The sequence below is a fragment of the Centroberyx gerrardi genome, chromosome 19 (genome assembly GCF_048128805.1).
Source record: "Centroberyx gerrardi isolate f3 chromosome 19, fCenGer3.hap1.cur.20231027, whole genome shotgun sequence".
NCBI lineage: Eukaryota > Metazoa > Chordata > Actinopteri > Beryciformes > Berycidae > Centroberyx > Centroberyx gerrardi.
Window position 1 is genome coordinate 12,516,852 of NC_136015.1, and position 11,775 is coordinate 12,528,626.

Genomic DNA, 11,775 nt, shown 5'->3' on the forward strand with positions numbered 1-11,775 from the left:
TGAAGAATATCCTTTTAGTGAACTATGTTTATGTGTATAGCGATGGACTCACAATATTAGTGCTTGCACATATTATTACTGTCTTGACCATAATAATGAAGTAGGACACCAAAGAAAGTTATGAAATCATTTATTTCCAGCACAGGTGGTTGTGTACATCTCCAGCATACGGTACTGTGCACATGAGAAGCATCATCATCGGCTGTATATGAACAGTGATCGCCTCTCCTGCTCAGTCTCTCTCACACACACGCACTCACACACACGCGCACGCACTCGCATACAGACAAAGGGCAGGCTCTGAGGGGACCAAAACTGCTCACCAGAGTCAGCCTGACTTGGTATCACATCCACTCATATATGTTCACTAATATTGAGTCAATGATCGTAGTATACTGTGCTGTGGTACTCACATCCCTGCATATACCCCAAGAGCTACAGCCCCGCCTCTGGTGTGAGGTGAGACAGGAACACGGACACTTTTCAGTTTCGACATTATCTTTTTTTCTTCTCCCTCTCACAGGCGGATAAGAAAAGGGCGTGTGGTTGTAGGACTACACATCAAGTTTGAGTTCTGTGTTTTTCAGTGCAGGCTTGGTCTTTTAACATCTGGAAAAAAGAGGGAGGGGCTACACTTGTCGTCAAGAACCAAATTATCCCTCCCTCCCATCCCCCCCTCTTCCCCCATGCTCTTTACTACATGGCAAACTAAACACAGTTTCATCATGCCAACAGGAAAAGGTTTATGTGACAACTACTGACATAAGTCAACTAAGTCTTCTTTGCAAGAATTCCAAGAACGAAAAATGATACACATGCACACACACACATTCTTACACTCACAGGTGCACACACACATACTGTATGCACTTGAATGTTGCCAGACACTGTTCCTCTGAAGGGAGAGGGCAAAAAGGAGGAGGAGGGGGGCAAACATCGGCTGTTCTCAGGAACTGTGTGAGGTTTCCTGTCACTTTTCTCAGGTAAGGGTACACACACACACACACACACACACACACACACACACACACACAGTCCTTCCTGTGTTCAGCTAGAAAAAAAAACACAATTCTGTAGACAGAAGTGTGCTGTACTGAGCTGCCACACATGAGTCTCTAGTCTACAGGATAAGACGCTCGAAACCAGGCTACCGCACTGATACATTTCTACCAGAGCGTTCTGTGATGGGTTGTGTCTTGCTGAACAGATCCTGGAATGGAGGGTTCATTATATTGTACATGCAGTACACAAGCAACTCCACTAGATAAGGGTTTCATTTGCCATCTGGAACACTCTTCCAACTACCGAGATGTACAGAACCAGTGAGGCTTCACCCTCTGGGAAAACCTGCCTATCTCTCTGAAACCCGTTTGGTCCACTTCATAATAGGTTTTGGATAGGCATTACTGCTCAGCCCCCCCCAAGTGGTGCTGCGAGTCAGTCTTCTATAGAGGCTTCTCCCTCGCTCTCCCTGTAGCACTCATTTAAACAGACATGAATCTCTTCAAAATTCATGGATAAAATCCCAGAAGGCGTAAACCATACCACTCTAATCAGTGTTTCTAGGGCAGTACAGAAAACAAGTCAAAAAGAGGTGTTCGTGCTGTGTGTGTGTGTGTGCAAGGGGGTCGACCCTAACTAAAAGCCAGTATGGCACCAGAAACAATTAATGTCACATGACAGCAATAGAAACAACTCACCCATAAATAAAGCATCAACTAAAAACAATAAAAGCGCAGGCCAAATAGAACATACATGAATTTTGAGACTTGAGCTGAGTGTGACATTGTGTCTGTAGGGCAATCGGTAGACGGATATGGCTGGAAGTCTTCTTGACTTTAAAAATAACTCATTCCACGTGACAGGAGACACACGAGATCAGTTCATTCTACAACTTCCAAGAAAAAACAAAGGGGTTTCGAATGTCGGTGACAACATCCACACATGACAACATTCTACAAATTCAATTTAGTGGAGGCCCAGACATTTCTGGAGTTATTAAGCTTGGTTTAACAATAAATGGGTGTGGTTTAGTAAGACCAAACCCACCAGGAACGCTAGCCACAGCTAACAAACGAGCACAGTAAGTTGGGCTTCCCCTTTACGCAAGTTAGTATGATGAAATTACATGCTGTTCAGCACTGCAGATTATCAAATACTGGCCTAGTACTGGTTGTGAGAGTTGTGTAGGGGATGGGGGGGGGGGCAAAAATAAAGAAAACTCCCCCTTCTTTCCTCCTCGCGCTGGCCAGACCATCACACTCTTCCCTCTTTCCTGGAGCCTCCCCCTCTCCCTTCCCACATAGAACCATATAAAAGACAAAAAATAAAATAATAAAATGAAAGTACATAGCACATCATAAGCTTTCCCCTAGCCCCATGCCCCCAGTCTCTCCTCTTTTAACTAATCTCCCCTGTTAATAGTGTTTTCAATATGAAACAATGGACACACCCATGTCAGATTCTAACATTTACATGGCTTAGCTCAGTCTCTCTGCCTTCCATCTAGTAATCTGAACACTTAGAGAGAGGGAGGGAGGAAATACAAGGGGAGAGAGGAGAGAGAGAGGGACAGAGAAAGACTTCTGCTCCAAAACAGAGGGTGGAGTGTCAGTGATGCCATCCGTCTTCCTCACTACTTCAGGATTAGATGGAGTCCTTCACCCAACTCATCTGCAGAGAGTGAGAGAGAGAATTGTGATAAGGGAGAGTTGCATTCAATCCTATTCAAATTAGGATCTACTAAGCCTCATGACACAGTAAATTACAACACAGGCCTTACAGCATTAAAATCTCATCTATCTAAAGAAAGAGACACCACCAGCTAGAGTTGATTCATTATGAACTCACCGTTGAGAGTGCTGATCAAAAAACAGCTCTCGTCGGGCAAGTTGTAAACCATCTGGAAAAGGAAAAACAAATGGAGGCAAGGTGAAATGCTGTGGTTCGAGAAATATACCATTCAGCTTTTAGAAAAAATGTTTCTTGGTGTTTTTGAGGGGTGTGGGAGGCAAAGATTGATATGAATGGCAGACCATTCTGCATTAGAGGAGGTTATGAAAGGGGATACAATACAATATGTGTGACAGATGGAGATCGTGTAAATCACATGCAAATAAATGACACTAAAGACAGGGAGACTGGCTCTTCCTAATCAGACGGCACATCATTTTGGCACTGTTCATCGCTTCCTCTATACAGACTGTGTGTGTGTGTTTTAGTACCTGGTCGCTAAGCAGGATGTGTATGCCCGTGGGACCCTGCCGGTACACCTGGTTGATCGTTCCCAGTGGAAGGCTGCACACACACGCCATCTTGCGGATGAGTTCTGCTGCTGTCAGCTCCTCCAGGTACAGAGCATGGTACACTGCACAGAAACACACAAAGAAAGAGACTTTAAACACATGTTGATGTTGAAATATACCAAATCTACACATCACCGCATGGACTAATTTCAATGTTATGCCGCTGGCTGTGCACAACCCATACAGACAGAGAGGTGTGTACCGTATAAACTGGAGGGGTTGCTGTGTTCTCCATTCTCGTTGTTGCTGCGTCTCTCCAGCAGGGGGCTCTCACTAAGAGACTCCTGACAGACATACACTGTCAACCTGGGACGCACCGACCTACACACACACACACACACACAGACACACACACACACACACACACACACACCGTTTATGCAATGACACGCAACAGTACCCAGATATGTGCATACGTTTGTGTACACACCCACACATATCCACACACGTGCCCCACACCTGGATTTAAGTGCATTGAAGAGCCTGATCCCATCAGCTGGCCCACAAATCTGGACCAGGTCGTCCCGGGTCAGCTTCAACAAATCAGAACCTACACGAGGTACAGAGGGAAAGGAGAGTCACGTATACTGCTGCCATTATCAGACTACATCCATGTTCTACCGCGTGTGTGAATGTGTGTGTACCTGAGAAGTGGGAGAAGAGTCGTGTGTAGGAGTTGAAGCGGTTTTTGAGCAGCCATTTCTGGGTGTCCTGTATGGAGGCTGTGGGGCTCAACTGCTGCAGAAGACAGCAACACACAGGGCGTCAACACATGGATCTGGGTTTATCTTCCACACACATAACCCCTCATTCACTCCTGCTCAATCTACCTATACATCTATCCACTGTACATCTATTCATGTGTTATGTAACCACAGTGGAGACTGGCCTTTGTGGCACCACCATATCATTTACTCAGTCCTTTTCAATTCAATTCTATTGTCATTCCACCTTACACAAGTGCACAGTGGAATGAAAAACTTTTTCCTGAGTGTTATGGCATTTTCCAAACAAGAGTAAAGATCAGAACAGCATGGAGAATATAAAACAAAACAGTGCAACAATACAACATGCAATAATACAATAATGCAATAGTAGGTCAGTTATCACATATTGAAGAACCAGGAACTCAAGTACGAGTATTAAGTGATTCAGTAATAGTGCAATTTCAGCATAAAGAATCACAAAATACGGGTATCAATCAGCACTCATCCATCAACTTATCTATCCGTCCTTTATCTATTATAAACCAATCAATGTATAATGAGTGTAGAGTGCAGACTAACCTCCGAGTTGCCATGGCTGACAGGGTCTGCCTGGTGATTGGGAGAGGACGAATCACTGGAATACAAGGGACAACATTTACTTAGAGTACTGAGACCAACAGGACTGAACACGCACCTCATACAAAGAGCAAAGCACATACACACACACACACACACACACAGTTACCTGTCTGGGACAGAGGAGGCTGTGTAGGTGGACAGGGGGGCGGAGGTGAAGGAGGGAGTAGCTGCCTGGTTGGGGCTGACGTAGGCGTTGTCTGGCCATGGGGAACACTGAGAGGAGACACATGCACGTCAATACTCAACACATAATAATACGGATGACTTACTGGGTTAACACTGTAGGCCACTCCAGCTACTCTAAAACAAGAGCTTGAGAAAACTAAAGTGTGGATTGGGAATTCAGCTTTGTGCCGTTTAGGAGGGACGAGGGGAGAAAGGAAATGTGTTTGGAAACAGCCTCCACCCCACCCCACCCCACAGAGAGATATGATGAGCAGAAAGGCATCTTTTACCAACCCTCTCCCAACAGTTGAGTGTCTAGAGGCATCAGACTACAGCCAGGTGTCTAAAAAGGAACAGTGGCTAGGGGCAGTTTGTGGATGGGAGTGATGGGCAGGAGGAGTGGAGGAGAGGAGAGCAGGGTGCTTACACTGCCTCTCTTGGCCAGGGAGTCGCCACAGTCAGCGGGAAGTGTCCGCTTGCTGGACTTTTTCAGCTCGTGGTCACCTGCATCCTCTATGATGGGCTCAAGCCTCATCTACATACAGACACATAGCAGAGGTTAGCCAGCCAGCGCCAGACACACAAATACACAACGAATGCCCCAGGGCACACACTCCATCCCAGTATATACAACCTGAGTGCAGTCTTGGTATGGCATACAAGTGTATGAAATTTCAAACTACTATTTGGTACTGTCGCTACAGCACAAATGAGTGAGAAAACTAGAGATTTTCAGAGACATTTAACATTGTAATCTATGCTCACTGATGAAAAACCCAGTGACAAGAACAGCCAAATTAATGCATTACTGTTGCGTGAGGCATATATTTTAACATGATAGCCCCAGTGGGAATTGAAACTCTGTTCTTGTTAGTGCTATAGCCGTTGACGTATACAGGACCATAAAATTGGGGTGAGATGTGCTGAAAAGGCCAGATAGGTGACTCTGACTACTGACCTCTGACAGGATAGTGGTATCGTAAGAGGGCTGGTACTTCTCCTTCTCTTGAGCTGTGCGTTTCTCCATCTTCTCCCTGTCTGTCTTTTGCTTACGGTCCGCCCCCTTTGGCTAAGAGAGGGGACAGGAAGAGAGGAGGAGAGAAGAACAGAGCAAGAGAAATGTTGATCAGACTTGATGGATATGAGGGCAGGCACATGAGGTAGCTTACCATGTCAATGTAATTTGAGCAAGTGGAGAAAGTGCCCCTGTGTGTGTGTGTGTACCTTGAAGACTTTGATTTGGCAGGAGGCTGAGTGGAGGTGCTCGGTGTACTCTGCACTGTCTCCCTGGGTGAAGGTGTCAATCTGGATCCTGAAGGGAACGCCCTTCTCTCCACCGTGCTTCCTGGGAGTGAACTCTGTACTGATGCAGTGCACCTGCAGACAGGGAGGAGAGAGAGTATGCGTGTGTGATTATAAGAGGTGTTTGATGTGGAGATTCAGTGGCACGCCCAACAGATGGCAGGAAAGAGAGACGATGTGTGTGTTACCTGCACAAAGACAGAAGCTCTCTTGTTGATGTCCCAGAGGAACTCTGCAGCGTTGAGCTGGGACGAGTTGGTCTTGGGCTCCACAATGCCCACCGACATGGGGATATCTGTGTCACACACACAGATATTTGAACACCAAATCACACACAGCTTAAATAAAAGCTAAATAAAATAAATTAATTTTAAAAAAAGCTTGTTGTCAGGTGACCTTACCGATGTCGAGGAGACGGTCGCCAGGACGATTCCACTTCCACCCCTCGAGCTGCTGGTGCTCTGTGTACTGCAGCCGACGGTCATGGAACACCACTCGCACTATGCTCTGCACACACACAGCCATTTATGTATACACTGCACTTATTTCTAGGCAAAAAGCCTTTCCCTCCTAGTGTTTGCCAGCTGTGCAGCGGCGCTCACCTTAACCATCTTGTTGTTGATCTCTGGTAACTCCCCTTGCTTCCTGTTGTCCAACAGACGCATTTCATAAGACTGGCCTGAGAGAGACAGAGGGAGTTCAAAAGATCAGCAGAAAGAAGAGAAAGGGAGAAAGGTGTGCGGCACGTCCCATCAGAGATGCTTTGCTGAATTAGGCTCACGATACCTTCACGAGACTCAAGAGTAAATTCGGACATCCCAGAACTACTACCCTCTATACCAATCCTCCGCACTGATCAGACCTGGCAATAATTAGGTTTACACTTAGGCAACAACATCATAACAGATCATTTCCAACTAAAAATCATGCATCTTGACCTAATAAAATGGCTGACCGGGCCACCTTGAAACAGCCCACTCAGCAGTTCAGAAACTGCTTTGTATCAACAAACAATATGCCTAAAGATGCTATGTGTAGCATTTGTAAATATCAATATATCATAATTAAATTAATTGTGATACCTTGGTATAATTACTGTAAACAAATGAGACCATTGTCGGGGCGATTGGTAGCTTCCATCTCACGCCAGTGGTATTGTTAGTGCTAGCGTTTCTCAAAATGAAGACCATGTTTCCCATAAACCTGTTGCTTCCTATTGCAAAGAGGACGTCGCTATTTGCTCCATTTGTGCTGGATGAACAGCAGCCCTCTTGCCTTCTTGTGCCCTAAAGCAATATTGCTTTGTACCGTAAAGCAATCCAGCAGAGTCCAAAACCAACCCGGTGGCACGCAATGTAAAGTGCAGTGTAGAGGCCGGTACAGGCTGCCATTGTTCTCAGCGATGGTTTCATCCATTTACAGTAATTATACTAATGTCTCTACATTAATGTGGTAATGATTTATTCATGTTAAAATGCTACATGTAGCACCTTTAACTGCATAAAAAGAGAACCAGAAGCAGTGGAAGGTGTATGACTAAGCCAAATCCACTACCAGAACTACACATTCATGTGTAGCTACATGCAACACATGATGAAGTATAAAATTGAGGTAACTATCTTATTTGCAAAAAACAAAACAAAATGAGGTAAAGTACAGCCAAGATGTTCTCTTGGATGTATTCTGTGTGCGTCTCACCTTGGTTTAGGTATGTGAGCGTCTCGTCATGCAGCTTGACGGCGGGCGAGGTGGCGGCACACAGCACATACTGGAATGGGGGATTTTTGGTCTCGTTGTCGGAAGGAAGGCTGGAGTCCTCCTGCTTAAAGATGGGCAGAGCCAGCACATCACTGGAGAGAGAGAGAGCAGAGCGAGAAAGATAAACAGAAGGTAAGCATGGATATAATGTAAAAAACAAGGAAACAGGAAAACCCCCATGAAAGTAGCAGTTAGTCTTTGCAGCCATTTTTGTGTAACGCAGCTTGAACAATTTTGCATGCTTGTTAACAACTAAATTCTTTAAAAGAAGACATTTGAATAAATTCCATTGGTGCATTTTCCTTGCTTATGGCATCAATATTTTTCCACAGGCTTTTGTTTGGTCCTAAAGTTGTATAAGCTCTTAAGGAATTATGAAGCCCCAATACCATGTGAGATCCACCTTGATGGCAACATTATCACCCTGGCCTCGCTAAAAGCCATGAGAAATCCTGCTTTGTATGTCATCGCTGGATGTTCTTGTTTTCCCAGTTGTAATTACTTCCCACAAAACACACAAATTGCCTTGCACTATTTTTAAAAAAAGGGTTTTGCCCTGTGTGCCATTCTGCCTAAGACCATTTGGAATGATTCAATCTACTGGTTGATTTTTATAAAAGGCAATTTTAGAATACGTGAAAAAGGCTACATGATCAAATGGCCTCGAAAGATTCCTGTTACGCACAAGACCACACCAGGATGAAAGAACAAAAACACCAAGATAGCCCAAGCTGCTGACACACACACACACACACTATCTCTCACACTTGGCAGCCACACTAGACAACCAACCCGCCCTCAGCTCACCCTGACAAATGCTGCATAAGTGTCAACGAGTGCACAGCGAGAGTGCGTGTGTGTGTGTGTGTGTGTGTGTAGAGTAGACCTCAGACAGTGGCTGTGCAGAAAAGGTTTCCCACCCATGCCAAGAAATGTGGATCATGGCATCTCATTAATTGGAGAACTTACTGGCAAGTCTTGAATGCTGTTCTAAACCAGAGCCAAACCTATAAAAATAACTTGACAATTCCAAGACATTCCTTCAATACCTTCCTCCAAATCTGTTTCAAAACACCGTCTTCCAAACTGTAGCCCGCTAGTCTCGTTAAATCACTTTCTCCCACACACTTGCTGGTGTGTTTTCTCTGCATCCCCTCCCTGAGTGGATGCCCAGACAGTGCCAGCCTGGGTGCCAGTCGCAGGGCCACAGCCCCATTTAGCTCTGCCTCCCAGGAAACTGCATTTGCTTCCTGAAATCTGAGGAGCTGGTTCCACTGACACACACACACAGCGAGACATTCTGTTCCTACTGTACCCATCCCAGCTGCTGACTCCAAACATGCCCCCACCCCCTCCCCCCACAGACAGCACTGCCCCTGGAGACCCTGACACACACACACACACTCTCTCTCTCTCTCTTTTCACTAATGCACACACATGCAACCCATCACATAAGTATTGGTAAACTCGCTTGCTCTCAATAGAGACTTGCACGCACCTACGTCACACACAGATAAACGCACACTAAAAGCAGATGGCTGGAGAGGCTGCTGATAAGACAGCTGCACATCCTGGGAACTTCTCGCCTTCATCACACAAATATCATTACCTCCCTGTCCCCTTCCACATAATACAGTACACACACACACACCAACAGTTACTTAACCATTCACCTATAACAAACAGACATGGCAAACTTTCAAACAACCAATTTCTCATAGTGGCAAGACCAGCATTTGGCTCAGGTATGATGGAGTAGTACTGACTAACTACTAAACTGACTAGTATGATCAAGAAATACTGACTAACCAGACTGAGTGTTTCCCTGACTCATAAGATGTCACAGGCCATATGATGTGAGAAGAAATGATACATGAAGCTGAGTGATTATGAATTGGTGGCATATCCACATTATTAGAATTATAGTAACCTGTTAACATGGAGGATGAGCATTTGATACTGGGCTGCATGTATGTCTACCAGGTTGGGATTGATAGACAGTGTGGGAGTGTGGTTGCCATCACACATCATCTCTGACATAATGTACAGCCCTCTCACACACCACTGGTCCTCATAAAAAACACCGGCCTGCTCTGATGATATTGTGAGTCTGAGGGGCCAAAAGAGGTTCCTTCCTACAGATTTCCTTAGTGCTACCTTGAAACTTGCACAAAGTTTAGGTCTCTCACCCACACACATGCTGATAATTTGAGCAGCAGGATAAATTTGTATTGCCTGTGTCATTGTCCCTCACAATTTAACACACATCCTTCCTCTGCATTTGAGTAGAGCGGGGGTTTAATGTTTGTCCCAGATCATGGCACCCTGCTGTGACTGCCTCTTCCCAAATCCCAAAACAAAGAGAGAAGCCATCACACTCCGCACAAAGGGGATAAAACACACACACAGACCAAGCAGTAACTTTAACACTTCCAGACGAAGTGTGCATCACAACTGAGTGCACACAGCGCCCAAGAAGGCCGACAGACAGTCGGTCATGACAACGTTCTCCCTAACGACCTGGTACCGTGCTAGGAAGCTTGAGTTGGCATGTTGCAGAAACACTTGTCTGTTTCTCTAACCTCATACTGTAGGCGCCAGCCCCCAGCTCCTGCCCAATGCCTGACAGACTGGCATCGAAGTCGTGCACCAGCCCCGACTCGATGGTGGCGTCGTCCATCTTCAGCACCCAGGCCATCGCCCCCAGCTCCTTCTCCTCCGCTTCTACTCGGAGGGCCGCCAGCTTGCTTCAGGGACGAGAGATCAGCTAGCGAGCAAGTGAGCTGCAGCTTCTGCCTGCTGAGCTGGAGTGACACGATGAAAGAAAAGTTATGCTGCTAGCCAGTTAGCTGCTCCTTGGCAAGTTGGGCAGGCGAATCGGTAGCATTCCACACACACTGGAGGTATCGCCATATCTGAACTCGGGATTACTTTGTGGTTCTTTTCACACCTTATGATGGTCCATAACAGGCAAGCTGGCTGAAATTAACGTTAAGTTAGGGTCCACTCGGCTAGCAAACGTTAGTCGTGAGGCGAGCTGATTGTCGGCATGCTAGCTAACAACTAGCTAGCTTTACAAAAGGCAACTTAGCAAGCTAACGTGAATATAGCGGGCCCCTAATTACCAAAGGCAGACAGTCTTCAAGCAGTCTAGCTAACGTTAGCATAACAAAATGCAGAAAGCAGAGTGGATAATGTTTTAGGCGGCGAGTCCACACGCCGCATCCCACGCAGCGTCTGTACAGCTGTTGCTAGCTGGCTAGCTAGCTATGGCTAACTAGCATTAACTTCACTTGCTTTGAATCAACTGTGATGTCTGGAAACCTATGAGAAGCTTCCCTTCAGCGCTCCCTGTGCCATCCCAAACCGCTCTTCTCTTTTCATCGCGGTAGTGGAATGACCGCTAAGGCTCCCGGTCCTCTAAACGCAATTCTTTAACAATCCAAAGTGCAATAGTTGACACAAAACCAGGCAACATCAACATGGCTCCCACAGCACACAGACTGTCCGTCTCTGAAGCCTCCCTACCACCACCAGCCGCAGGAAGGATGCCCAGGAAGGCGCTCAGCCAATCAGAGAGCGTCTCTTGTGCCCAGCGCATACTGATTAGCCAATGAGCAGGCTCCGAGCTTCCGTCATTGTGTTTGTGCCTGTAGCTGTGCTATAAAGCTGATACTATTATACTCTGCTCCACAGGAACTGTATAAACACAACACATCTAGGGAATAATTATTCCCCAATAAAAACAGAACAACACCAGGCGGCTAATAGACAATAATATTCTCCAATTCCCCTCTCCTTCACACAGAAACATGCAGATCCAGACTCTCTCTCACACACACAAATAAACACGCACGCACGCACGCACTCGCTCTCTCACGCACTCACGCAACACACTC

At 46.0% G+C, this 11,775-nt stretch overlaps 1 protein-coding gene across 3 annotated transcripts; it reads right to left on the reverse strand.

Annotated features, from left to right (window-relative positions):
* Positions 1-113: 113 nt before the first annotated feature.
* Positions 114-11,367, reverse strand: ubp1 (upstream binding protein 1). Of its 3 annotated transcripts, none has more exons than XM_071904576.2 (16): positions 10,459-11,367; positions 7,817-7,968; positions 6,721-6,797; positions 6,520-6,625; positions 6,307-6,413; positions 6,041-6,193; positions 5,775-5,885; positions 5,244-5,351; positions 4,758-4,864; positions 4,592-4,646; positions 3,950-4,043; positions 3,765-3,855; positions 3,508-3,626; positions 3,225-3,367; positions 2,851-2,902; positions 114-2,673 (listed from the first exon to the last, which is right to left on the reverse strand). In XM_071904576.2, the coding sequence occupies exons 1-16, from the start codon at positions 10,572-10,574 to the stop codon at positions 2,636-2,638; spliced, it is 1,629 nt and encodes a 542-aa protein (XP_071760677.1). In that variant the 5' UTR covers positions 10,575-11,367; the 3' UTR covers positions 114-2,635. The 3 variants fall into 3 exon arrangements, with proteins under 3 accessions (XP_071760677.1, XP_071760679.1, XP_071760678.1); XM_071904578.2 differs by lacking the exon at positions 10,459-11,367 and adding an exon at positions 8,846-8,952; XM_071904577.2 differs by lacking the exon at positions 5,244-5,351.
* Positions 11,368-11,775: the final 408 nt, after the last annotated feature.

Excerpts from the sequence above, each read along its gene's own strand:
- ubp1 (XM_071904576.2), bottom strand. The coding sequence starts at position 10,574 with ATGGCCTGGGTGCTGAAGATGGACGACGCCACCATCGAGTCGGGGCTG. Across the intron at positions 6,626-6,720 it reads TCAACAACAAGATGGTTAAG|AGCATAGTGCGAGTGGTGTT; the intron begins GTGAGCGCCGCT and ends GTGTGTGTGCAG. Across the intron at positions 6,194-6,306 it reads GAGCTTCTGTCTTTGTGCAG|GTGCACTGCATCAGTACAGA; the intron begins GTAACACACACA and ends CCCTGTCTGCAG.